Source organism: Ipomoea triloba, chromosome 1, assembly GCF_003576645.1.
Source record: "Ipomoea triloba cultivar NCNSP0323 chromosome 1, ASM357664v1".
In the NCBI taxonomy this organism is placed as follows: Eukaryota; Viridiplantae; Streptophyta; class Magnoliopsida; order Solanales; family Convolvulaceae; genus Ipomoea; species Ipomoea triloba.
In genome coordinates this window covers 296637-323557 of record NC_044916.1, presented here as the reverse complement: position 1 = coordinate 323557, position 26921 = coordinate 296637, and the positions used below count along the sequence as shown (strand labels likewise).

General features: G+C 37.5%; 5 protein-coding genes across 6 annotated transcripts; 2 read left to right on the top strand and 3 right to left on the bottom strand.

Annotated features, from left to right (window-relative positions):
• Nucleotides 1–231: 231 nt before the first annotated feature.
• Nucleotides 232–7717, bottom strand: LOC116032628 (homeobox-DDT domain protein RLT2-like). Of its 2 annotated transcripts, XM_031275294.1 has the most exons (15): nt 7170–7397; nt 6589–7023; nt 6216–6283; nt 5368–5748; nt 4422–4499; nt 4239–4325; nt 3988–4143; nt 3592–3840; nt 3303–3515; nt 2102–2188; nt 1919–2026; nt 1739–1831; nt 1053–1543; nt 598–682; nt 232–460 (listed from the first exon to the last, which is right to left on the bottom strand). In XM_031275294.1, exons 1-13 carry the CDS (start codon nt 7267–7269, stop codon nt 1424–1426), a joined length of 2175 nt encoding a protein of 724 aa, XP_031131154.1. In that variant the 5' UTR covers nt 7270–7397; the 3' UTR covers nt 232–460; nt 598–682; nt 1053–1423. The 2 variants fall into 2 exon arrangements, with proteins under 2 accessions (XP_031131154.1, XP_031131162.1); XM_031275302.1 differs by lacking the exons at nt 232–460; nt 598–682; nt 1053–1543; nt 1739–1831 and adding exons at nt 2569–2669; nt 7500–7717 and having other exon boundaries at nt 2014–2026; nt 7170–7271.
• A 3221-nt stretch (nt 7718–10938) lies between these two features.
• On the bottom strand, nt 10939–12611 carry LOC116012150 (fasciclin-like arabinogalactan protein 9). Its single transcript, XM_031251661.1, has 2 exons — nt 12120–12611; nt 10939–11419 (listed from the first exon to the last, which is right to left on the bottom strand). Exons 1-2 carry the CDS (start codon nt 12517–12519, stop codon nt 11076–11078), a joined length of 744 nt encoding a protein of 247 aa, XP_031107521.1. The 5' UTR covers nt 12520–12611; the 3' UTR covers nt 10939–11075.
• Nucleotides 12612–14258: 1647 nt separating this feature from the next.
• Nucleotides 14259–17580, top strand: LOC116029029. The gene is made up of 2 exons (XM_031270906.1): nt 14259–15029; nt 17144–17580. The coding sequence occupies exon 1, from the start codon at nt 14373–14375 to the stop codon at nt 15015–15017; it is 645 nt and encodes a 214-aa protein (XP_031126766.1). The 5' UTR covers nt 14259–14372; the 3' UTR covers nt 15018–15029; nt 17144–17580.
• Nucleotides 17581–18783: 1203 nt separating this feature from the next.
• LOC116025146 (OPA3-like protein) lies at nt 18784–20983 on the top strand. The gene is made up of 4 exons (XM_031266260.1): nt 18784–19127; nt 19822–19956; nt 20350–20436; nt 20616–20983. The coding sequence occupies exons 1-4, from the start codon at nt 18999–19001 to the stop codon at nt 20760–20762; spliced, it is 498 nt and encodes a 165-aa protein (XP_031122120.1). The 5' UTR covers nt 18784–18998; the 3' UTR covers nt 20763–20983.
• On the bottom strand, nt 20974–25333 carry LOC116025138 (acyl-coenzyme A oxidase 3, peroxisomal-like). Its single transcript, XM_031266249.1, has 13 exons — nt 24849–25333; nt 23744–23861; nt 23532–23639; nt 23260–23432; nt 23058–23157; nt 22869–22943; nt 22668–22798; nt 22327–22462; nt 22115–22234; nt 21862–22008; nt 21684–21788; nt 21508–21609; nt 20974–21399 (listed from the first exon to the last, which is right to left on the bottom strand). The coding sequence occupies exons 1-13, from the start codon at nt 25307–25309 to the stop codon at nt 21157–21159; spliced, it is 2019 nt and encodes a 672-aa protein (XP_031122109.1). The 5' UTR covers nt 25310–25333; the 3' UTR covers nt 20974–21156.
• Nucleotides 25334–26921: the final 1588 nt, after the last annotated feature.

Genomic DNA, 26921 nt, shown 5'->3' with positions numbered 1-26921 from the left:
GCTGAGTTGGGCACCAACTCAACCAAGTTAGGCGCTCAACTCGGTCGAGTTAGGCGCCCAACTCGGCACCTAGTCGGCCGGTTAATTAAAAGCTACACAGGACCGAAATCGCTTCGGCGTAGGCACCCTAGAGCCTAGTCGGCACCTAAGCGGCCGCCTAGACTATTTTTTATTTTGAAATGGTATGTGCAACACTCATGCAAGAAACGTGCAAGTTGCATGCAATGTAATCTTTCATTAATTTCAGATAAGTTATGTTGTTACAGATCTGAGGTCCCTTTGCACTAACAATTACAGATCAATTTCCTGCTTCTAACAGTCTGCAATGGAGGGATTCATCAACTTCCCCGAGCCTCAGCGCCAAAGCTGATGTCGTGCATGGAATCCCTTCGAGATCATCACGACATGCTTCAGAAGCTAAAAGTTTCTTCTTAATGGCACCATCCAACAATGCCAGGATCTGCACACACTCAAACAATAGAGGGAGAAGAAGAGATCAGATAATCTGATGATGAGTTAAAATGACAGTGAACAAAAACACAATCTGTACACAGTTACACACTGAAGCAGATCGAAAGAGACAGATATATGAGTTACCAGCTGAAGGAGATCTTCTGAGGAAGATGCACTGATTAGCCTTTGGAATGCGGTTTTGAAAGAAAAATTAAAGCCGATTCAGGCCCTGTTCGATAACACAGTTAGTTTATCAGCCAATTTTAACTTATTTGACAACTATTAGCTGTATGACTTGGTTAAACAACCAATAAGTGTTTGATTAATTAGTTTTTTTGTAACAAAACACTAAAATTCAAAAAACTGTTCAAAGCAACTGTTTCCATAAGTTTTTTGAGAAAGTCATTTTGCATGTAATCAGCTAACAACAAATTTACCAAATACATTTCTACAATCAGCTAATGCTATCAACTAGTCAAACTCACTAACTCAATCCGCTAACAGTTATTAGATATTTACTAAACACCCTCTCTATAAGCAATATATTTATATATGCACAAGAAAAAGTAGGATAAATTGAACTAGTTGCAATGCCTTACCTCCATTGAAGCTAGCTGCGCTTTTAACAACGAAATCTGAACAGGAGGTGATGGCTTGTTGACAGAAGCACTGGAAGTTGGGTGACAATGGTGCCATTGTCTTTCCTTAAGAAGGTGCAAAATGTGACAGCGGTTACAAACATGTAACAGCTTTTTGTGTCATCCTTCCCCCCACTTCATCGCACTCAGTAATGTGGAGTCGTCGAGGCATTCATCCCACATCCACTTCTCAAAATCTGAATATCTCCTCGAAACATCATCGTTTTCTCCTATGTTTCAATTCTTCCCAGCTGGATTGAAAAGGAATCTGAAGCTTCTGGTCTGTCAAAGGTAGAGACATAGAGATTAGACCTCGTGCCCTAGTGTCAGAATTATTTTGCAACTTCCTGGCATTTTCCTTGAAAGCAGCTTCGATTTGCTGCAGCATCGAACGCAACTGGGGCTCTCTGACTCCAAACACATCCAAAGATCCTTAAGAGAGCATCAAAGTCCTGGATTGAACATTGCATCACAAATATATATGACAATAAATGATAAATGGCACCAGGTCACTTAACATGCACCTATATTGCACACGTTAAACCCAATTATACAAATCTTATGGAAATAGCGAGAGTACCAACCACACAATGTAGGATTAACGTACATAAAACCTAGAAGAAGCAGGTAAATAAGAAGATTGGTACCTTCTCCGAATCAATAAGCCTCCACCGGCCCTCACACAGATGAACGAAAATCCTGCCAGAGCCTGGATCGTTGCTAGACGAGGATGTTTTGAACTGCCAAAATACACGACTTGATAGCATGAAATTTTACATGAATATTGACAGATATATATCATAAATATAAATGATTTTAAGTAATACCCCTTCAACAATATGCGGATTTCCTCCTCCAGAATTAGCAGCACATTCAATATCTTTTGTTATGGATCTCAGAAGCATAATATGTACCTGTCCCAGTAATCTCGAATCCTAAATGTAGAAAAATTATTTGAATGAGATATGGATCAACTTCATAGCAATTAAAAGCAAGTAGTATGAACTTACAGTATCATGGAAAGCTTGAACAAGCGCATATATGGTGAAAGGCGAGAGAGATCGAGCATCTGCAAAGCAAATCAAGAATCTCCAGACCTGAAGATAAAGCAAAGCTGTAAGCTTCCCCAAAAGAGTAACGCTCGATCCCTATAATACTATAGGCACAATGATACAGTAACTTCTTTTGGAGACATAAATAAACGCATAAATCTAGTTTTGATAAAACACGTGCAATTAATGACAGGATTTCCAAAAATACAGTAAATGGGAAAAATACTGTGTACCAAAAAGTGGTTGATTTGGGAGGTGTAACAAATGTGCATTTCACAATAACAAAATTAAAGCAGATATCGCACTTCAGTAAAGCGACATAGTGTACTACAAATATAACATATAATCGCGCTTTGTGAACTCGAGGTTCTGCTTATAGTAGCCTATAGAAGTGAGGCGAGGGGAAGAGACGTAAGTTGGCTTACCATTAGAAGATTGGTCACATTCATATCAGAATCAATCCACGGTTGAGCTCTGAATGGCTTTTTCAAGTAGACAGACTTGGGCGGGAATTCACCACACTTATCTAAAGCGTAAAATGTTTGATTCGTTAATTGTTTGAGAAAACATAGTGTAAAGAAAGGACGTACTAACAACAAAGAAATGGTTAAATGCCTTTCCAATACATTTTCTACAATACATATTATCCTACAACTAATGTACCATTATCCTAATACCCAAACCACCCTATTGGAAAAAGTTATCGTATAAAAACCTTTTGCCTTAACGTGTCTAGCTCCTCAATAAGCTCATCTGTAAGCCTCTTTTCTAGGGCCTCGACTTTCCTTCCTATATTTGCATCTTTACTCTGCCAAAAGGGACTAGAGTAAGAAGGTGAACAACTAAATACAGCTAAATGTTAGGACATGGGCGATCGACAATCTCTCATTACGAAACCCATAGATTTGTTTCTCATGAGTCAATCTTTCACATAAGATACTGATATAGAAAATGGCGTTTTATGAGTCAAACATACTTCATAGTCTTCAAACTTTTTTTTGTCTTTGAATGGAAAAAAGCAATTGAATGCAAATCTGGAAAAACAAGGACAGACTCGATGGAACTAGGAAAAGAAATGTAACAAGGCAATTTGCTTTGGGCACAGACTAGGAAAAATGAGGAGTTATAAGGATTTAAAATATATTGGATCTTTGGGAACCTTCCAGTTTCTCGCCAATAGTCTGTTACCACGGATGGCTTGTGTCCCAGATGGCATTAATGGATTCTCCTCCCCAGTGATTGAACAGCCACCGAAATTAGCATCTACTCTCCTGTTCAAAAGCGAAGAACTTTGAGGAACAACATGAGCTCCCAGAGATCGAGATATGTTGGATTGTCTCCTTGTGGACGCAGATGCTGCTTCAATACGCTCCTGAAAAGTGTTAATCAGAGAACAGGTAAATTGGAAGCTCTAAAAGTGAATAATAACTCACACTAAACTTACAAACCTCTAGAACGACACGAATAGACTTTCCCTCAGTTGCCACACTGATCAAGGCAACAAATGCATCGAGACGCTCTTCAACACTCAGATCAGAGTATTCCTCCTCCATGATTCTTTCAACCCATTCTTCACTGTCACTTTTTTCATTGACAGTATTGCCAGGAATACTAAATGTAGCAACCGTTGCAGAAGCTGCATTCTCAGCTGCAACTTCATTTGGTGAGCTGGCACTAGTATCTGTATCATCGTCACCCTGCACAAGCAACCAAATTAAACGGGGAAATAACGGAGAAAACTCGCAACCAATAGTGTGTGCAATTTTTGTGCAAACTTGTAACCATTTGTGCGAAAAAAAAAAAGGAAGGTCAAGAGGGGACACGATGACAGAATATATCATTACCTTACTTTCATCAGATGAACTCGCTGGCTCAATGTTTCTTTTCTTCAAGACGGGCCCAAAACCAGCAGAAAGAGCAAACTGTCTCAATATTTCAGGCCATGTCAATGGATTCAAGTGGCGCTGCCAGCTGCTTGTATTAAAACCCCGCGCATATGCCTGTAAAAAAATACATTAGAAATGCTCGACTTGATAGCATGAAATTTTACATGAATATTGGCAGATATCATAAATATAAATGATTTAAGTAATACCTCTTCAACAATACGCGGATTTCCTCCTCCAGAATTAGCAGCACCTTCAATATCTTTTATTATGGATCTCAGAAGCATAATATGTACCTGTCCCATTAATCTCGAATCTTAAATATAGAAAAATTATTTGAATGAGATATGGATCAACTTCATAGCAGATAAAAGCAAGTAGTATGAACTTACAGTATCATGAACAAACTCATCTATGGTGAAAGGCGAGAGAGATAGAGCATCTGCCAAGCAAATCAAGAATCTCCAGACCTGAAGATAAAGCAAAGCTGTAAGCTTCCCCAAAAGAGTAACGCCCGATCCCTATAATACTGTAGGCACAATGATGCAGTAACTTTGTTTGGAGACATAAATAAATGCATAAATCTAGCTTTGATAAAACGCGTGCAATTAAAGCCAGGATTTCCAAAAATACAGTAAATGGGAAAATACTGTGTACCGAAAAGTGGTTGATTTGGGAGGTGTAACAAATGTGCATTTCACAATAACAAAATTAAAGCAGATGTCGCACTTCAGTAAAGCGACATAGTGTAAGTGTACTACAAATATAACATATAATCGCGCTTTGTGAACGTGAGATTCTGCTTATAGTACTACAAATATTACCTACAACTAATGTACCATTATCCTACAACCCAAACCACCCCATTGGAAAAAGTTATTGGATCTAAACCTTTTGCCTTAACGTGTCTAGCTAGCTCCTCAATAAGCCCATCTGTGAGCCTCTTTTCTTGGGCCTCGACTTTCCTTCCTACATTTGCATCTTTACTCTGCCAAAAGGGACTAGAGTAAGAAGATGAACAATTAAATACAGCTAAATGTTAGCACATGGGCGATCGACAATCTCTCATTATGAAACCCATAGATTTGTTTCTCATGAGTCAATCTTTCACATAAGATACTGATATAGAAAATGGCGTTTTATGAGTCAAACATACTTCATAGTCTTCAAACTTTTTTTTTCTTTGAATGGAAAAAAGCAATTGAATGCAAATCTGGAAAAACAAGGACAGACTCGATGGAACTAAGAAACGAAATGTAACAAGGCAATTTGCTTTGTGCACAGACTAGGAAAAATGAGGAGTTATTAGGATTTAAAATATATTGGATCTTTGGGAACCTTCCAGTTTCTCGCCAATAGTCTGTTATCACCGATGGCTTGTGTCCCAGATGGCATTAATGGATTCTCCTCCCCAGTGGTTGAACAGCCACCGAAAATAGCATCTACTCTCATGTTCAAACGTGAAGAACTTTGAGGAACAACATGAGCTCCCAGAGATTGAGATATACTGGATTGTATGCCTTGTGGACGCAGAAGACCCGAAATTGGCAACTGTGTGCCATGAACATAAGAGCTCCCACCAGATAATGCAATAGCGATGGTCTGAGCTTCAGCAGGTGAACTGTAGTAGCCAGGCGGGACACGTGGTCCATATGCAGCAGCTGCACTGGATGACTCTCCTTGAGTAAATTGGTATTGAAGGGAGGTCTGGTTTGCAGCCTGTCATGCCACTCTTTCATTAAAAGCACACTTCTCAAAGAAGTCAAATAAGGCAAAAAGAAGCAAAACAATATATTGGGTTTTCAATCCTTTCTATAGCTTTACAGCTACAATTGAGAACGATAAGATGACATAATAAATAAGACGTAAAACCTCTTTAATGTCCTAAGTAAAAGTAGCGTATAAAAACAGACATGAGATGCAAATAAGGCAAAAAGAAGCAAAACAATATATTGGGTTTTTAATCCTTGCTATAGCTACAATTGAGAACGATAAGATGTAAAACCTATTTAATGTCCTAAGTAAAAGTTGCGTATAAAAACAGACATGGGATGCAATGTCTAAAGTGCATAACATTAGCCTTTTCAAGTTATAAAGCTTTTTCCTTTGTGATAATTAATCTTAACTAGTGCCAAATATTGGGCGTGGTCACTGAGAATGTCTCAAAGGAGAAATGAACAACAAACCTGGATTGGCCCACCATGTAGTTCAGCCCTGTGAGACTGTCCACCTTGTTTGTAATGCACTGCTGGCTCTGTTTTCAAATCATTAAGCCCATTAAATTGTTGGAAAGCTCAAAGACGACCAAGAACAGGAATTTATTTTACATATACACGAGTTTCAAATCAGATATGGAGAGCAGGATGAACTTGTTTCATTTAGAGCACAAATGCTAAGAACATGAAGATCACTAACAGGCTTGAAACCAAATATAAACCAATGATCCAATCTGCACACCACAACTCATAATAATTGAATTAAATCACACGGCATGCCTTTACTACTTATCATCATCATCATATATTCATATCAAACAACACAGGAAGCATATATGCTTACCAATTGGAGTGTGGAATGCACCCGGGGGTAAGGGATCAAAATTGAATCCAAGAACAGGCCCATTGTCGATGAAATGCCCCCCCAGCTGTTTCTCCACAGCTGCAACAGCACGCGAATGTTGGATGGTCCACGGAAACTGATCATACCGCCTAGTAGACAGACCTTCATTTCCATAGCTTGGCACTCTCACTCCAGGCTGTTGAACCATTAGCCGACCGTATGGAGAACCAGGAACCGGCTTGCCCCACACTTCACCAACAGCAATCAACGAAGCCATCGGCATAGTTGAAGCTACCTTATGCAGTGGTATGCCAATGGCTATCCTATCCCGGTCTTTCTGCCTCCTGCATTGGAACCACACGTTCACCTGTTGATCACTCAACCCCAACTTAGCAGACAATTCTTCCATCAAATCTGGTGATGGATAACGTTCCACTACACACACACAGACAAAATCCACACCAAATCAATCAATCAAATGCTACCCTAAAACACATAACCATAATAATTCAATCCCATAATCTAATCAGGAATTTCTGAGAAATGAAAGACAATAATGAAGAAAAAGTAAATGGACTAACCAGCATAATAGTGCTCCAGTACATCTATCTGAGCAGTAGCCTTCATTTTCAGGTTGTCATTTCGGTCAAAACCTCTTCCACTCCCACCGCCAATCTCCATTGCTACAAAACACAAATTAAGCTTAGGTCAATCAAGAAAAACTCTGGGACAGAGCAAAATTCTCTCTTTTCTCTCACTAAAACTCAGGGTGCTCAAAATCTGCAATGTGAAAGAGATTAGAAGGTCTGTTTGTGTGTTGGGTGAAGAGAAAAGGAGAGAGCATATTACGCAGATTTCATGGGTTTGGTAGAAAAGACAAAATCTCATAAACCCATTCATAACTGACTCACATTTTCCATTATGCTTCTTTCTCCCTGTCCAGGTGTAATCGAATTGGACGAGTAAGCTTTATCGAATTTCGATACCGGAAAGTCTTCCTATAACTACAATAAAGTTTGCTTTTTTCCTGAGATTTTACTAATCTTTATGAAACTTGTTGGATTCTATAGATAAATGTAAAAATGTGGGTGATTTTAGTAAAGAAAATTATAATCTGGTGTCTCAGTGTTCAAAGTTGGGTTCTTGGAGTGTAACCAGGTTTCGGAGGTCGTGAGTTTGTCGATTTGGCCGAGGTTTAACCTGCGGCTGCGGCTACGGCTAGTGGCGTCAGTTTTCCCACGACCGAGCGGTGTGCGTGTTTGCACGCCCAACCGTTTCAATTGTTGCAACTGAGTGGGTGAGTGCGTCAATGCAATGTGCGTTGAGACGCGTGTTACCGTAAACGGATATGAATGCATATGACATCAGATTGGCGTGCGTGGGACCGGACCAAACTGTAATCGAAATCCGAAAAATTCATTTCTGCACGGAAATGTTAGGGGAATTTTCACTTATTACACAAATTATTGTAATATTATCCTATTTAGTCAATTTTTAATTTTACTACATACAATTTTACTAATATTATCACATTCTCTTTGGTTACAATTTTAGTTTTTAATTCTAGTAGAAAAATGTTAATAAACTATATAGTAAATATTAATTTATTTTATGAAAAAGTACAATGCGGTCCTATCATTTTATAAGTTTGGACAAAATAAGAACAAGAGTTCTAAATAGTACGTAGTATCTGTTCATAACTACTTTTTCAACCTACTGAAGCACAAAGTATTAATATCGCCGATGTTCAAACTCACAACCTTCCCTATAGGTACAACTTGGTGTTACTAGACCACGAGGTCTTTACTCTCTATATGAAGTTTAATTATAAATTATTCAATGTTTGCAAATACATATATATTCACTTAATTAGCATATCAAATGGGTGTAATTGTTAAGTGGATTTAATATTAATAAATAATTTTCAAATCTTTACACAAAAGATTTTTTTTTTTTTGAATTTACCAAAATAATAAAATCAAGCTAACTAGGCGTCCCTCTTAACGTTGGCCCCAGCCCTCATCCTCCTGGTGCCCCTCCCCTCTCCCCCGCCTCGTAAGCATTTTAAATAATCAATAAAACACTAACAACATGTTTGGTCAGAATGAATTTTAAGGGAATAGGAATGTTATTCCTTGGGGAATGGAATAGACATGGAATAGAATAAAATTTGTATTCCATTGTTTGGTTCATGAAAGGAGTAGACTTTAGGAATGTTATTCTAGTGTTTGGTTGGTTGAAGGAATAGAAATTGAATATATGTTTAAAAGACATAAATACCCTTTTACAAAATATTATAATAATAATAATAGTATAATAATAATAATTATTATTATTATTTATAATGATTTTAAATAATAATAATAATAATATTATTATTATTATTATTATAATAAAAAGTGGAAGAGTTACGTTGTGAGTACTTTCCTAGTGCAAGAGAAGCACATGACAAGCTAATTAAATTAGGTTCTTAACCCAAAACACCATTCTAAAATCTAAAGCACCCGCCGCCAGCACTGGACAATCGAACTCCCCAGGCCATCAGAAGGTTGCAACTTGCGAAAATCCTCCGGCTGGGTGGCCAGCACCAGTCTGAGCAGCGGCTGATGAGATCATAGTCTTCATTTGCGAAGCCAAAGCCTCCACTACCAATGACATCCACATACTACGACGGAACGATCTAAAATGACGGGAAGTCGCCGGTGACCGATCGATGATCGGACCATCTGAGGCTGATCGCAAAGATTAGACGACTCCATCCCTGACACCCATTTCATGATCCGACGAAAGAGATGAGAAGACAGAGAGAAAGATAGCATAAAGTTTTTAGGTTAAACAAGGGCAAAATGGGAAGTAAAATATAAAAACTATTCATGAGAACCCAGGAATAGCCTAATACCAGGGGGGCCCTGGTAATAGCTATTACTCTTGTAAGGGTAATAGCTCATTCCCACGAACTTGTTCATGAGAATACAAATGCGAACCAAACAACGAAATAGGCTATTACTGGGAATGCTATGTCATTCCCTTCCTATTCCGTGAACCAAACACCCCGTAAAATTATAAGAGCAATGTCATTGGTATTTAGTTTGTGCCGGTTCAAACTTTGACCCTTATATGAAGTTTAATTATAAATTAATTCAACATTCACACACACATATATAAATTGAATTAGTATATCAAATGGTCATATTTGTTAAGTGAGTATAATATTAATAAACAATTTTCAAATCATGAATTGAAATCTTTGCACATGCAATAATTTTTTTAAAAATTAAGTTAGGAGTCCCTCTCAACGTTGGGTCCCGTTCTCATAAGTGCACCTGAAAAAGTAAGTGTTTAATAAATGTTGTATAACTCATAAGTAATTTAAAGAATTAATATAACAAGATCAACATGAATAGCTTAAATGGTCACATAAGTGAAATTTGGAAGAAAAAAGCAGATATGAGTCTCACCAGTCTCAGTGTTGGAATTGGAAATTTAACCTTTTTGAACAATAAAATTATAAGAGCAAGGCCATTGGGCTTTTAATTTGTGTCATAATAGTCGTAGCAAAGTCAACAACTAATAAGAGAGAGGGAAAAAAAAAGACTAACAATCTCTTGACGGGCCCGCAAACGCATAAAATTAACACTTGATAAATATGCATAATCCGTTACATTTGAATGTAATCGACTATTAAATTCTTACAATTAAATGTAATTGACAATTGAATTCTATTGACACAAGTTATTACTCTATGCCTTATGGGACTTCTAAGTTCTAGTTGGGCTTCATCAATATCCAATATTGGTAATATTATCCTAAGAAAAAATTCGATCAATTAATTGAATATCATTTCAAGATTACACTAGTTTTACTTGTACTTAATTTTAATTTATATTGAATGCCATATTGAATGTTTATTTACATTATCAATTTGAGTTCTGTAGGTTTGATAATAGGATGAAATTAGAATGATTATTAATATTTAATGTTTGATTATATAGCCAAAGACCTTGTGGTCTAGTGGCACCCGGTTTGCACTTCCAGCCCCACATGGAAGGGAGTGGGTTTGAGTCTGCTTCAATAAGTTGAGAAATTAATTATTTGTGATTTGACATTTAAAGTACCAAAATTACTAACAAGATAGAATGATACTCATTTTTTAATTGAATGGATAATCAAATCATATAATTGTGCTTTAAAAAATTATCAACTGAATATTAATTATGATTTTGATTCTCATTTCTGGTGTAGAAATACAGCCCAAAATTTGTTTGTAGGAATAGAACAAAACATTGTGTTAGTGGCCATCAAATCAGAAGAATGGAAGATGCAAAAGTATATGGTCCACTGGGGAGACTATAGACAAAAGATAGCTATGGAATAAGATGAATAGATAAAAAGAAAACAATGATGAAATTAAATAATGTTCTACAAGAACAAACATACAGAATAATCAATAACGTACATGGATATATCCATCCATCTTATGTCGATCTTCAAGAAAGCAATCCCATACAAAACATCAAGATTCCAGAAACCAAACCCAGCTCCAAGCTCATCATTTTTCCGGCACCGTTTGGAGCAGGAGAGGGCTCTTTGGCCGCCGTCGCATTCTTCCCGTCGTTGCTCTTTCCGGCAGGCGTAGATGAGGCGGAGCCGGTGGGAGCTTTCGCCGCCGGATGATCGGCGGTGAATTCCAGCGGCAGCAAAACCTTATCAAGCTGATAAACAGCCAAAGGAGGGTCTTTCCTCAAAGGGTTATAAACTTGAGTCTCCACCGCCCCGGAAGACACGTTCACTTGGTTGTTCTGCCCGGTGAAGTTCAGCCCGAATGTCTGCCCTGTTAAAGTACATCCATCCATTCAATAATTAGTCTATGTATGAATACTAATACATTGAGTCATTACATTGATAAAAAGAAATCTGCAACCACTACATGAGACGTGTATTTGATAAATTTTGTCTTGTAATCATAATTAGTACGATATAAAACAGTCTATATTGTCTCAAATTAAGAAGACTAATAGGTCATTCTTGCTAGAGTCGAATTTGTAACTCTGAGTTACCAAGTCAATAATCTATTTAACTTGATTGGGATTATCCCAATTAAAGAAATCTAGCCCATCTACTACATGAGGTGTGTACTGGATAAATCATGTATTGTGACCATAATTAACGTGATAATGTAGTAAACAAACCTATATTGCCTCAAATCAAGAAGGTTAATAAGCAATTGTTGTCGGAGTCACGAATTTGTAACTCCTAGTTACCAAGTCAACGATATGTTTAACTCGATTGGGATTATCTTAGTAAAAAAATCCAGCATCTACTACATGAGTGTATATGGGATAAATTCAGTCTTGTGATCGTAATTGGCACGATAATGCAGTAAACCAACCTATGTTGCCTCAAATCAAGAAGACCAATAGGTCGTTTTTTATGGAGTCGAATTTGTAACTCCTGGTTATAAGTCAGTCTAAGTAACTTGATTGAGATTACCAGATTTTTGATATTATGAGATAATGAATGAATTGAATTACCATCTGGGCCATTAGCCTGAGTTCTGACAGGGTTGCTGACGGTCTGAAGATCCTCAAAGGAGTAGAATTTAGGTAGAACATGGTACTGAATGAGCAAGATTTTCTGCTGGTCGGAGAGCTTGTTGAGAGTGCCGGACGGGAGATTGTTGAAAGCATTATCAGTGGGGGCAAAAACAGTCATGCCATCAGTGGAGCTGTTGACTTGGATGTTCACCTGGTTGCCCACTTGGGTAGTGTTCAGGAACTTGATGAAGATCCCGTAATTCCCGCCGGCCTTCTCCAAAACGGCAAAGATGTCCACCGGCCCGCCGGGGGACGGCGCCGGAGCTTGGCCTTCCACGTCACCCAAACCCACCAACAAAACTGATAGAACAATGAGAGAAACAGCACCTTTAGCCATTCTTAATTTGCCTATACTAGAGAGTGCCGGCGGCGGTTACGGTGGCGGTGGCGGCGGTGATGGTGGAGGAGAAGAAGGGGGAGGAGCTATATATGCGCGATAAAATATGTATGGGAAGAGCATGCGCTTTATTAATTTGTTGGAATGAGCTGGCCATGGTAGTAGCTGTGGATTTGAATCAGAACAAAATTAATAAATTAATTAATAAATTATATATATACGGTTTAATTGTTTTATTTTTAATATTTGCTGGATAATGCAAACCCATTATCTAAGTTGAATCAACCAATTAATCAATGGTAAACATTAAAACAGTCAAACCTAGACAAGTTGCCTTATGAATAATGTATGACACTTAGTCCACTGCATATATCTCAGCGTTTATTGGCCCTTCCGAGAATGGAAGGGCCCTTGCAAGCTAGCTGTAAGGACGTGACAATGTGAGTCCGACCACGCTCACGGATTAGATTAATTTATCTCATTATAAATATGTTGTAAATTTATAAAATTTATGATATAGAATGGTTTTCTCATTGTAATAAAATAATATAAACGATTATAATAACTTCACATCTAAAAAATAAAACGAAATAGATTAAAAATCAGGATTAAGACTTTAAACAACTATGAATAGGGGCTCGAGGTGCTCGACTCATTTTATTTTATAAAATTGGATTGTCTACTTATGTCTTGATCTGAATTAATAATAATGTAACAAGTAATTTTTTCTTTATTTTAAAATATACTTAGTTGCTTACACAGTTTTTATTTTATTTGGAGAATGGTCTACCTAGAGTTGATAATTAAATTTGAAAATTGAAAATTGAAATTATGATTGACTTAACCAAACAGTGTATATCCATTGAAGTCTAGCTGTAGTTCCCCAGAGTCACCTACTACACACTACACAGCACACAGACAAAATATAATACTCGTTTTCTTAATCATATAGAAAATTAAACTGTGGTGTATGTATAGTGGACAGGCTGGCATTATTTGGCATGAGATATACCACAGAACAGACCCACCTAAGAACAACAAGCTAAGGTTTCAACTAAGAACATAACAACTAGTTTGGTTGTTTATCATTGTAGTGTATATAGTTTTGTTAGGCACCCACTTATCTTCTTGCAATCACTTTGCCCATATAGAGTTAAATGACAAACAATTAATAATGACGTTTAAAAAGGGTAAATGAATACATGAAACATACTTAGTATATGGTTATTGTATCATACAGTCATAAGTTTGATTTTTGTCAACATTTTCTTAGTTGAGCTCCTTATTTAAGAGATATGTAATTAACTTTGATTGACTCTTCATCTAGTGTAATCGTGGCTGATGAAAAACATATTTCATATTAACAAAAAATAATATTGTTGGATTTAAGGATGACAATTTGCCATGTTTTCAATGGGGATCGTCGATCTTGCTCTCAACAAGATGGGGATGAATTTTTTTTTTTTTGGAAAAATGTGAAATTGCGTAATTTCCCGTTGCCCCGTCGAGGACGGGGATACCCCTCTCATTCCACCCTGTCCCTGAATAATTATTGGGCCTAGTTGGGACAAAATGATAAGACTTATATTTGGGCCTACTTGAATGGGGCCAGACTAGTTTTAACCAAGAAACTTTGCATTAATCCATTATCTTAAGGCCATTTGAGCCCAAATAGAAATTGAAAGGTTATATCGGGTTAACCCATTTGCATTTCATTATTATTTATTACTATTATTATTACTACCGTAATCTTCGTCGTCTTCTTCTTCTTTCCCCAAAACTCCGGCGATCCATTTTTATCTCTCTCTCCTCTATTTCGCGGTGGCTGTAGCGGTGGCGGCAATCTGTGGTGGATGGCAAGAACCAATAAATACACCTCCCTTAACTTCAACGACATCTACGAGAAGAAAACCGCCCATAGACCCAACTCTACGTCTTCTTCGTCTCCGAGCTCCAACAAGACTGTTATTTCCAACTCTCGAATCCATGGCCATATGCTCGTCCTGAGCCGTCCCACGCCCAAACCCATATCCATACCTCAACCCCAGACCGACCCAATCCAACAGAAACCCAAGTTTCAGGGCACAGATACGGCTATTTCAGCTCCGGCCCCGGAGAAAACCCGATCCGACCCGGACCTGGACCCCATTTCTCTCCGTCCCCAGGGACGAACGGGGTCTGGGCCGATTATTTATTCGCCTCCGGTGTGCTCCACCTCGCCTTTGCAGTCGCCGTTGCCGAAGTCTGACCGTTTCGTGCCGCCTCATCTTAGGCCGGGATTTGTGGGCCGCGAAGAGAGGCCTGTGACGGGTGGAAGGGGCGGCGGGGGGTCAAATCGTATGGGAAATATTGGGTCGTCGCTGAATGCTTACGGGGAGAACGGAAGGCCTAAATCGGGAGGCGGGTATGAGAGAACGATGATCGGCGGTGAAGCTGAGTCTGCGATCTTCATGAACCGTCCCCGTTCCGGCGGGGCTCGGCCCAGATCAAGTGGATGATAGCATCATATGGTATGGAAATTATTTATTATTATTATTATTATTATTATTATTATTATTATTATTATTATTATTTTTGGCAGCAAAATATCATCATAGTTGTGTCCCTTTAATCCCATGAAGTTTTATAGTTTTGGCAATGTTGTATCTGAATTTTTACTGCATGCAACAAGGTTTCTTTGGGTGAAAGATCGAATCTTTTTTCTAAAAAGTGATACATTAAGAAGCTGGTATGCATGGAAAGCATTGTAACTATTCTTGCCTGTGCATGTTTGCAATGTTTCAAATGAGTTTAGGATTAATTTGTAGTGTACATTAGTTGTTACTGTTGTATTCAGATGTTGGAGTTTGAGGAGTCCATGGAGTTTCTTTGCTATATTGCATACAATGCCCTCCCTTGTAGAGAAAACTATTATTTAAGGCCTTGATGTCTTAGAACTATGTCGGTATTTAGGAGAATGCTGTGAGGCTGATGTCACAAGTTCAATACTAACTAAAAGAAGTTCTTATTCTGGAAATATTCGTGATGACTTCAGAGCAATTTTGATAATCAAATCAATGCTGCTATTGATGCTCTTTCTGTTCATCCTTTGTTATTGAGGATTTGGGCGTCAATGTGTAGATAATTAATCTCAGCATGTTTGCTTTGTTTATGGAGAATGTATTGTTCATTAAAGTGAGCTCATGAAGAAATGGACTGTTTTTAATGAACCCCTTAGTACATAAGTACAAAGTTTCCTTCATATTTTTGTTAAAAAAAAAAGAAAAAAGAAAAAAATTTATTTGACAACCTCTTTCCATATCTCTGCTTGTCCTTCCTTTTTCGTACCCTGTATTTCAGTTCATCCTCACTCCAATGATTTTGAGATCCAAACTTAACAGAACTACAGAAGGTGTAAGTATGCTCGTTGTGGTGGGGTCCATGGGTATGTCTGGTTTTTTGTGTAATGATATGTTGGCTCCCAATGATATGGCACCCTCAGTGTTGATGTACAACTCTTTACCAATAATTGTATTTCCATTCTTGATTCCCCGAGCTTTTGTCCCGAGAATTCATTGGCATATCTCAGAAAGTATTCACCTGTGATATTCAAATACCATTAGGTTTTTCTTGTTCACCCTTATTTTTATCTGTGAACTGACAAGATTTACATTCAACAGGACAAAGTTTATATTAGGAGAAGGCACCTGTCTCGCTGGTGCCACCCCCAACCCTTGTTTATTCTTTGAATAAATTTCACTTTTGGTCCCCTAACTATTATACATGAATAACATTTGGTCCTTGACTATTAAAATTTTTCTAATTTGGTGCATGACTATGTAATTTGTATCACATTTGGTACTATCGTTCAATTTCCTGGACAACTATTACCAGAAGAAGCAAATGCAGTGCTCCTTTCGGAAGGAGCACTTCCGGCAATAGTTGGTCGGGAAATTGGACGGCATGACCAAATGTGATACAAATTACATAGTCATGCACCTAATTAGAAAATTTTAATAGTCAATGACCAAATGTGATTCATGTGTAATAGTCAGGGGACCAAAAGTGAAATTTTCTCTTATTCCTTAATAATGTTGTTGCCATACCTGATCAAAATTCAATTCTGCGGTCTCCTTGGAAGCTATGTAGATAATGCTGCTTTATATGGATATACACTAGTATGGAGCTCAACATTATGAGGTGTACTATTTTCATAACGAAGTGCTTATGTGTACTGGCACTTAAGTAATCTGCAAAGCTTTCTCATTTCTTTGTTTCACTCTTTATAATCGAAATTTACTTAAAGTCAGACATAAGATGATCACAGGTACTGTAGTTAATACGAATCAGTGCTGACTAATCTTTTATTATGAAGTAGTTGCATACCCACCGAAGTTGAAGATATTTGTGTCCTTATACTCTGATGAATCTAGTCATGAGTCATGACGGGCAAGTTTGCAAGCAAAATAGGGTAACATAGCTAAATGAAATATTATATTATAGATAATATAAATTATAACGGAGTATGTTTTGTGCTGGCATATACTTCCCGCCCTCCCCCTTTTCAACACCGATCAAATGTAAAAGACGGGGAACCGTCAAATTTGTTATGGTAGTGAATTAATTTGTATGTATCAATATGCAGAACTTGGTGGAGCTTGCTATGCTCCATCGGCCAAGTGGCCAACAACGAGGATGAATAATCATCTTCTGGCCGTTCTGGAGGCCAATGAATCTCGAGAAAGTGCTGCTAAAAATGGAGATTCCTTCGCTGTGAGAGAAGTGAATTTGAAGTAGGATTCTGAGCAGGTGGGCTCGTTTTGATCTGCTGCAATAACCCCGGGTGATGGATGAGGAGGAAGCATGCATTGTTAATCTGGTGTTATAGGAATTGGCTCAAGGATCAAAGCCCCTATCAGATTTCTGTCGTTTGATCATCATTTCCATTTCTATTTAGCTGCTGCTTCTTTATTATCAAAAACTCTTTGTAGAAATATTGTATGATCTTCCTCTTGTTTACCTTCTGAAACTAGAATGAACAGTGGATTATGTAATTCAAAACCTTTTGCTTTTCTTAACTCTTGTTCTGTGTTCTGGGTTACCAATTTGGAATTAGATTCTATATGGGGACAAAGGTGCTTTTGCAATTGTTATACGGACCAGGGTTCATATTGCATTGTGAACCTGCATTGTGAACCCTGATACAAAGATTTTGTACCTTCACTTAACACATTCTGTACTTACAGTTAATTGCTGACATTTTTTTTATAGGTACAGAAACTGTCAACCAGTACAAAATGTGTTAACTACAGATACAAAATTTGAAAGTTATTTTTGAATTAGGGTTTATAATGCAAGGTACTCTAGTCTATGGTATAATTTGGTATAATTTGCTGTGCTTTTGGGGTATCATATTCTTTTTGCGTTTTATGGGTGCCACGTTTATATAGCCCAGAGGTGATGTACCATTTGAATATATCCATCTCAATATTGGTATGTTATTGCATATCACAATCACAATGAAGGAATTTTCATACATATTACATTATAGGTGTGCCAAGTGTGTCAATCATTACCCCTGTCGATTTTATCCACATAGTTACTGATTGTACTCAATCCCCATCAAAATATAGTGTTAGAGCAACTGAATAGTGAGGTTTTTGGACAAACACTTGTTACGACTTGTCAGTCGGTTTGTGCACTACACGTTCTTGGTTGGGTGCTGTGTTGTGCAACACTCAAACCAAGTTATTGTACGGGGAATTTTTTTCTCCATCCTCACCCTCTCTCCTCCATCTAAGTTTCCTTTTTCAAAAATCACACCAAAAACCTCAAAAAATTACTATTGGTGATAGTCAATGAGTGTACATATGAAATCTAAGCCATATTTAAATGATCTTTCGCTTTATGAGCAAAATTAGCTAATTGATCAATTCAAAATAATTTGATAACTTAACTTTGTTGACAACAAATTGACTGATAGATTAATTCAATTTTGTTGGTAGTTGCCAAAAATGAAGTACACAATATTTTTTTGTCAAATGTAGGAGTGGTGGAGACTCTCGAAATTGGAGAGTAATTTTTGAAACATATTCATATAATAATTGTACAAATAATTGAGTTTATTATGTGGAGGGATCTTATCCCAATATGAGTTATGACATTATCATCCCTAGATTGTGACATACCGGAGCGCACACAAATAATTATACAGGGTCCCAAAACTTGTGCTAATTTCTATATTAATACCCAAAATTACCCTTTACATTTATAACTTTATTTCTTTATTTATTTTTACATTTGCAATTTTCCCTGCCAAGGAAAACTGTCGGAAAGCCAAACACGGAACCACCACTTTCTTCCCAAGTCCACACTGCCTGTCCAGAAGAAGCATCCACATATAGTGTAGAACTGAACTTTTCTTTGAAATTCCGGGTCAGAATTGGGTTAGTAGTGAGTAAAGATAGCGTTTTTGGAGGCATATCAATTAGCTTTTTGCAATGATATTGCCATTAGCGAAGCTGGGTTCACTTGCTCTCAAAACATTCTGCAAACCCATTGGCAAACGCCTCAAGAAAGAGGCTGGTATTCATCCCGAGTTCAGGCAACTCATCATCAATCTTGCCCAGGTTTTCTTCTTCTGATCTTTAAAAAATAAAAATAAAATTTTTACTGTGTTCTCAAGTTGAGATTTTTATTTTTGAATTTGCTGCTGTTTTGGTTTTGTTTGCACTTAGTTGAATAATTTTGACTGAAATGATGTTTGGGTAATTGGGTTTGAATGTGTTATTACCCTTTTACTGCTTGCTGTAAAATAATTGCAAAAAGGGTTTTGTGGGGGAGGTAGAGTTAGCTTTCAGTATGCTGTATACAACAGTAATTGTTAAAAGATTGAGTAAGTTTGATAATAGTTTCTTTAAGCTTTCAGTGGCCTGCATTTTTCACCACACTATGATTAGTTCATCTCATGGTTCATAAAACTGTAATCTTGCAGTGAAGAATATGCTTAGGTTCAGCATTATTTTATTTATTGCCAGGCCAGGCTTAATGTTGTAGAATTATAGCAGACTAGTTTTCCTTTGATATTCTCGGTTTGGTTGATGAGAGAAAAGTAAATGACCTGGCTTTGTTCATTACATATATCCACACCAGATGAAACTACTTCAATTCTTAGACTTAACAAACAGCTAAATTGGATGGATTGGGTGGGGGTGAGGTTAGATGGTGATAATACTGACTTGTTCGCAGGTGGAGTTGAGAATAGTACGTTTTGAAATGGGAACAAACTTCTGTACTAATAGATGTTTTTTGTTGGCTGCACAGACGAATCATAGATTCACAACGAAGTTGCAAAGGCGTATCTATGGACGAGCAATTGATGTTGCAATTCGCCCTCTAAATGAAGAAAAGGCTGTTCAACTTGCTGCTGATCTTCTAGGGGAACTGTTTATATTTACGGTAGAGATGATTTTCTCAATTCCTACTCTAATTGTGGGCAGGCTGGTTTCATGAAAATTATATTCTTTTGAACCTCCCTCGTGTGTTGCATATCACTTCAATCCGTCCTGTTTCTATAAATTAAAACTGCATTCTAATTTTACAGAGTGAAACCAAACCTTTAGCAAACACCAATACATCCCAAACTCTGATAGCTAAAATCCACTGGGGAATATCCTATTTGATTGAAGCTAATTGTTGACTAGGAATAATCTCTTAGCATCTTGTTATTAGGATGTTGTCAGCCTCATGTGGATTCTCTAGTTGGTTTCGTGATTAACTTGTCCCTTGGATTTATTTTACTATAAATCCAGAATGCTGACAATACTATCTCTCGATATCTTGTTTAAATAGGTTGCAGGAGTTGCTGTCATCTTAGAGGTGCAAAGAAGCGCCCGGTCAGAAGCTAGGAAGGAGGGATTGCGTAGGCAGGAAATCGAGGTCCATATTACCATTCTTTGTAATTTTCTTTTCATGCTTTACATAGTCCATCCATTGGGAAGAAATAATGGGAATAGATTAATAATATGTGCATTTTCAACGCATTAAGGTCGTTTACTAGGAGAAATATGTCATTTCTCTTGCCTTTCAAAACCACTCACTCCCTCTTCCATTGCTAGGCAATGAAACAACGGGACGAAGAGCTAGCTAGAGAGGTCGAGATCCTCAGAAATAGAGTCCTTGAGCTGGAGCAAGGACTTGAAAGTTTTTTAAATTTCAACCATGTCAATAGCATCGATAACAAGGCAAAAGCTGGCTGGCATTGACAACGGTGAGAATCTCCATATATAAACCCACCCTCTGGAAACGATTGTATATGCATTACTTGCCAAAACTGCGCTATTTAGTCATTGAATGCATTTCTTTGCCTTTTCCGTCTCTTTGTAGGAAGCCACTATCTATATCTATACATGCACATGAAATATGTAGATAGGAATGTAGAACAACTGAACAAGTATTTGCCTAATATAGCTCATATTTTGCAACATAGACCGATGGCATTCATTTGGTAGTTTGACAATAGTCGTATTGATGATTAGTATGAATTCACGGCCTCGTGGATTCCTAATGCACTAGAACACATACTTTGTAGTTGGAAACTTATTTATTGCCTAAAAACATCATAGACATGAACAAAGGTTATCATAGCATAGGTGAACCCTAAAGGGAAGACCAGGCGTTTGAGTCGACCCAATTGAAAGCTATGGGGCTCAAGAAAGCATCGGGTATGCCAAAGGAAGTGACCAAGGCAAGAGCGTGAGGTCTTAGTTCACTGCAAAGCGTCACGATTTCTTTCCTAACTGCAGCAGCATTATCTGTGGTTAAGCATCCATATCGCAGGAATGCAGCATCTTCGTCCAAAATCACCATAGCATACATTGATCTTACAAGACCGAGTATATTCTGCACGGAAACAGGTAAGCCATATCACAAGACAATTCTGGGTCAGACCATTCTTTAACTGTAAATAGTGTTCATTAGCAGAAATACCATGTTTAAGCTGATATGTACCTTTAGCGAACCCGAGTTTACAGAAGCCTCAGCATTTACAAAAGTTTGGTAAATTGTACGGTCTGCAAAGGCTCTACCCAAGTCTTCAGCCAGCTGGTAACTCTGCATAAGAAAAACATCAAAACATCATTGTTGACACACATGAAACTATGAGTGACAATGCACATGTGTCTTACCAACAAAAATGCATTTTCTTTGCCTTCACCGCTCGCTTGGTGTTGTGAAACTTCAGCAGCAAAGAGATTCAGAAGGTGTCGCTCTCGCAGGCAAAATATGTCATTCTGAGAACAAAACATGAGCTATGCAGATATGCAGTTTTACCTAAAGCTGGGGATAAAAATAGAATTTGATTACCTGGAACTGGATGCTCCTTAGGGCATCATTAGAAAGCTTAGAAGGTATAACAGGACAAGATTCATTCATGTGTTCCAATCCCAATCCTTTAAATCCCTTGCCCTTCCTTTTGCATGTAACATATTCTGCAAGAAGTGCCTTGCTAACCTGGATCAACAACCGAGACTCGGTTGGAATAGTTTCATCCCGAGGGATTCGGGAGCCAGTGCAGTATGCACAAAAGAAAGAGCGAGAATATAATTCTATTCCGCACCTGTTGCATAAGAACATTGTTGTCACCCTCAAAAGTAGAGTGCACATCATATTCACTTTTTGCTTGGCCTATGCGGTTTTCAGTTTTCAAGCCTTGCCCACCGCAAGCTTCCCTACATTCCTGATTCAGTTTACGACATAAATTTACAGTTAAAAATGGACACCACAAGACATTTTGATCTCAATCATGATGTCTGTCTGGTCTGTTACTACCTGAAGTGTTCGCATATTATGCCAGCTTAAGGTAGCCTTAAAGGCACTTGAAACAACATGTAAGGTTTTGATCATTTCAGGTTTCCTCTTCACATACATCCTTTTCAAGAAGTTAGCAGCAAAGCTCATGGCATATCTGCAGCAAAAGAACAGTGTTTGTATAAGCATATTTTCACTTAGAAGAGCAGGAAAAAGTTGTAACAAAAACGGTGGTAGGGCGAGGGCTTAGTTAGTTATTAACAACCTCGGCTAACCAAGTATAGAACCAAAATTGTGACATCAAACGCGACACAAGCAGAAAGGAAAGGGCAATGAGGAGAAATGCAGACACTGCTACTTACGTCTTTGCAAGAAGAGGGAGTAGTCGTCTTTGATGACTGGGGTAATCGAGCAATAAAACTTCAGGTCCATTTGGTGTGACTGAAAATGCTCTCCTTGTCAATGAGTATCTTATGGCAATTGCTATGCCCACCTGATAGGCTAATACTTTCAGTCTTTCACTTCCTGAAATACTAAAATCGGAGAAGAGGAATGTGCTTTACCTTTGCTGAGTAAGTTACGATGGATGGTATGGTTACACGCCCTGTTGTCAAAGGCGCCATGAATGCTCCGAATCTCTGAAACATAAACCATTAAACAGTGCCAAGGAACTGGAAGATCACAACAAGAGAGACAGACAGACAGACAGACAGACACAGTTTAGCATTGGTACTTAGGTTAATTGAGGTTACCCTATCAGGATCCTTAATTGCAGTCAGATACTTGCCATCAGGAGAAACATCTGCAACTGAATTCAGCAAATTTTCCCTGGGAACACGCAGATTGTCAAACCTGGAAACATGAATTTGGAGAAGCTTTAGGCCAAGACAATTGGCATATCATGTTTATGCAGAGTTACATGATAAAAAATGTCGTTTTTGAGTTAAATAATACCATATCCGGCCATTGTCAACTCCATTCAAACCGATCTTGTGACCACAGTCAGCTATACGAATGTTGGGACAAACGTTACCATTTGTGTCTCTGATCTGAGCAATAAACGCGTGGACTCCTTGATCTTCCCCATCAATCTTAAGTTGTGACAATACTATTGTATGTGTTGCATGCTACAACGCGATTATTAAGCATTATCGACACAGGAGCATAAGATCAGAAACACTTAAACAAACATATATACATAAGATCAAGTGGTGTATATTACATACATTAGCTGCCCCTCCTATCCAGTACTTCTGAGCTGATTCACATGGAGTGTTTATAACAAACTCTCCTGTGCTTGAGTCATACGTTGTGACTGTTTCAATACCTCGGACCTGGGAAAGCATAGAGCAAACATCCTATTAACATTCCAGGATGATGATTTGCATTCATTTCATTTGACAGAACTGAACTAACTATATAAACCACTTTCACAGACATTACTGCCATGCCCCAACTCTGTCATTGCAAAGCAACCTTTCACTGCATAATTTTCAGTATCCCTCAACCACTCATCATGGTGGCGCTTTGTTCCCAGAAACTGGATAGCTCCACCCCTGACACGTACCATTTTCAAAAATGAAAAGAAAAGAGAAGTTAACTCTTAAGCAACTTAATCAAACTTAAATACAACACCAATAATCCTTTTCTTCATTATTTGTTAATTTTTCTTTAACATCTTATTAGTTAAAATATTGGCTTTGGTTGTTAAGTAATCGACCATCTGAAGCACTCCAACTGCCCAACAACTAACATTATCCCATCATCAAGATTGTACTTGGATGACTCACGACAAGTCTGACATAAGTTGGAAACCTACTATATATATATATATATATATATAATATTGGCTTTGGTCCCTACCCATCATCTTTCATCTTTAACTTATGAAAAGACCACTGGTGGTCGGAAACTACGTACGGAACACAAGTTTTTAACTCATGACCAAATTTTTTGATCACTTATTAGTAGAGGCTATTTACGACCACTTTATGTAGTGGTTGGAAATAACAACGAAGGCTTTTCCACAGAAAAATGGTCGGAACAAGGGTTTTTGGAAAATAGTGATTTTCGAACACTTTATGGTGGTTGAAAATCTGAAGATTTCTAGCAGTGGTGTAAGAACATGCACTTTGCAAAACCTTGAAGAAAAGATGAATGCTCAAACATCAATGAGATCATCTATCCCATCTATCATTTAAAAAAAAAAAAAACAAGAGAAACCTGCAAACTTCATCGATTTAGGCCATTTGGTAAAATAGTTAGCTTATAAGTGATCACTGTTAGGTTTTTAACTTGGTTAAAGAATCAATATAAATGTTTAGTTAATCAACTTTTTATACCTTCAAAATGTTAAGATCTAAAAAGCTGTTGAAAACAACTTTTTCAATTAGTTTTTTTAAAGAAAAAAAGTTACTAATTTAGGAAACATCTGTAACTAGCTAATGTTATCAACTAATTATTCACTCTAACCCAATCAACTATCAAACAGGCCGAAGCTATATATATATATTAGTAAGAAAAAGTTATATATAAAAATATACCAGAGAATGAAATGGACACCAAGTTTGACACTGAGAGAGTGATCAAAAAGGGCAATAACATCCAGGAGAGCCAGCTTCCTAAGCTCAGCTTCGGGGCAATTTTGAGTGAGCCAACCCTTAAAAACCCCACAATCTAAGAGATGCTCAATTCTCCTCATCGTTATCTCTCTCTGCTGCTCCATACACTGGTTATAATCCGCCGCCACGAACACCTTTCCGCCTCTCTCCCTCGGGTTGAAAAGATGGCTTTGGATCATGATGCCGTAGAGCCAATCCCTGTCCTGCAAGTTGTGCCCGTCCATCAGCTTCCGCATCTCGAAAACGTCCAAGGCGCCTGCAGGCTCGGAGACCAGCTCCGGCGGGGCGTAGCTGAGGCACGGCGACGGCGATAGCGAGCATTGGAGGTGTTGGGGGGTTAGGTGTCCGCTTAGGACTTTGGCTCGGAAATTCTGTTTCTCCATTATTGCTTTGAGAATAATGTTTAGTGGAAGCTTTCAAAAAAAAAAAATGTTTAGTGGAAATTTATTTAGGTGGGAACGAAATACAGAGCGCCACGTCAGCTGGTTGAGAGCGTGCACACACGCGAGCTTCAATTCTGGCATGTTGAAATTATCCACTGGTCAAAAGTCTAAAACGCACAGCTCCAATTCCACTTTTGTGAAACTTCGTTGTATTTTGATTGCTAACATTGATTTTTTTTATTTTATTTTATGAAATCATTTAATTATAAATTCTGCTTCATTTTTTAAAAATGAATCAAACACATCAAAAACAGTTTTCTAAAATGCAACTACATGAAAGATAAGTTTTGCTTTGCCCACAATCTACTATGAGTAGGATATTATACCAACTGAGACATAGTGTTTAATTTGGTGGGAGAAATTTAGATTTGATTTGGATCATTTTAAGGGCCTTTAATTTAGTTTGATTGGGAAAGACTAATCGTAAATTAGTGGTAGGGTGTGATTTTATTTGAGTTAAATGCTTAACATGTATGTGGTGATAAAGGTGGGAGCTGAGAGTATTGCTAATATGTTATCATTGTATAAAAAATGAGATGAAACTCTAGACTGCTAGTGAAAAGTGTAATGTAAGCAATGCACATATGCAGAGAACAAAATGAAATTATTGACTTTCTTGCTAAATCACCGGTCCTTCATGAATTTGGTAATTTTTTTGCTAAGTCAGCGATCCTTCATAAACTTGATACATATGTAAATGATATATTATCCATCCTTCCTCATGCTAAGGTTGCTTTTGGATAAGGCCCTTGCTTTAGATGGGTGATGAAAGATGTATGGTAGCAATCCAGGCCACTTGCATAAGTGGGCAGTCATGATCATAAATAGCATTTTCCTTTTTACAAAGTAACATAAACAATTTTTTAGCACATGCGGCATGTATAATAGTATGAGGTTTATTTATTTTTATTTTAGATATAAATGAGGGGTATAAAAACAAACAGATTACACAAAACGTGATTGTGTTATATGCTGTAAAAAGGAAACAAATATCGTGCTGGAGATCCTATAGGCCAAAATGATCCTATCATCTACATGCATGTGTTGTCATCTAGTTGAGGAGACGATGATAGATTTATTTTAAAAAAAAAGGTAAAGAAAAGAACAAAGTGAAGTATGCTATCCTAAATGGAAGACCAAGCATTTGAGTCAATCCAATTAAAGTAGGAGACTATTGGAACATAATGCTAATATATTATCATTGTGCAAAAAGAAAATAAAAAAATGAAGCGCTAGTGTATAGTAGCAATCCACAGTACTTTTTCCTTGGATAAGTGGGCAGTCTATGATTATAAATAGCATTTTCCTTTTCAAAAAGTAACTTAAACAACTTTTTAGCACATGTACTAAATTATATACCATCATATCTAACTCATGTTGAAAGAGTTTGAGCATTTTAAATTCAAACACTATAAATAAAATAATACATATAGAATACATAGAAATAATTCACCTCCATATGAGGTTTATATATTTTTTTAGATACAAAGGAGACGTATATTAAAAAAAAAAAAAAAAAAAAAAAAAAAAAAAAAAAAAAAAAAAAAAAAAA

Excerpts from the sequence above, each read along its gene's own strand:
- LOC116032628 (XM_031275294.1), bottom strand. The coding sequence starts at position 7,269 with ATGGAGATTGGCGGTGGGAGTGGAAGAGGTTTTGACCGAAATGACAAC. Across the intron at positions 4,326-4,421 it reads ATGAGTTTGTTCATGATACT|GTACATATTATGCTTCTGAG; the intron begins GTAAGTTCATAC and ends TTAATGGGACAG. Across the intron at positions 2,189-3,302 it reads TATTGGCGAGAAACTGGAAG|GTCTGGAGATTCTTGATTTG; the intron begins GTTCCCAAAGAT and ends CTTTATCTTCAG.
- LOC116012150 (XM_031251661.1), bottom strand. The coding sequence starts at position 12,519 with ATGGCTAAAGGTGCTGTTTCTCTCATTGTTCTATCAGTTTTGTTGGTG. Across the intron at positions 11,420-12,119 it reads TCAGGCTAATGGCCCAGATG|GGCAGACATTCGGGCTGAAC; the intron begins GTAATTCAATTC and ends GTACTTTAACAG.
- LOC116029029 (XM_031270906.1), top strand. The coding sequence starts at position 14,373 with ATGGCAAGAACCAATAAATACACCTCCCTTAACTTCAACGACATCTAC.
- LOC116025146 (XM_031266260.1), top strand. The coding sequence starts at position 18,999 with ATGATATTGCCATTAGCGAAGCTGGGTTCACTTGCTCTCAAAACATTC. Across the intron at positions 19,128-19,821 it reads TCATCATCAATCTTGCCCAG|ACGAATCATAGATTCACAAC; the intron begins GTTTTCTTCTTC and ends TTGGCTGCACAG. Across the intron at positions 20,437-20,615 it reads TGCGTAGGCAGGAAATCGAG|GCAATGAAACAACGGGACGA; the intron begins GTCCATATTACC and ends TTCCATTGCTAG.
- LOC116025138 (XM_031266249.1), bottom strand. The coding sequence starts at position 25,309 with ATGGAGAAACAGAATTTCCGAGCCAAAGTCCTAAGCGGACACCTAACC. Across the intron at positions 23,862-24,848 it reads GGTGTCCATTTCATTCTCTG|GGGTGGAGCTATCCAGTTTC; the intron begins GTATATTTTTAT and ends GGTACGTGTCAG. Across the intron at positions 22,009-22,114 it reads ACAATGTTCTTATGCAACAG|GTTAGCAAGGCACTTCTTGC; the intron begins GTGCGGAATAGA and ends TTGTTGATCCAG.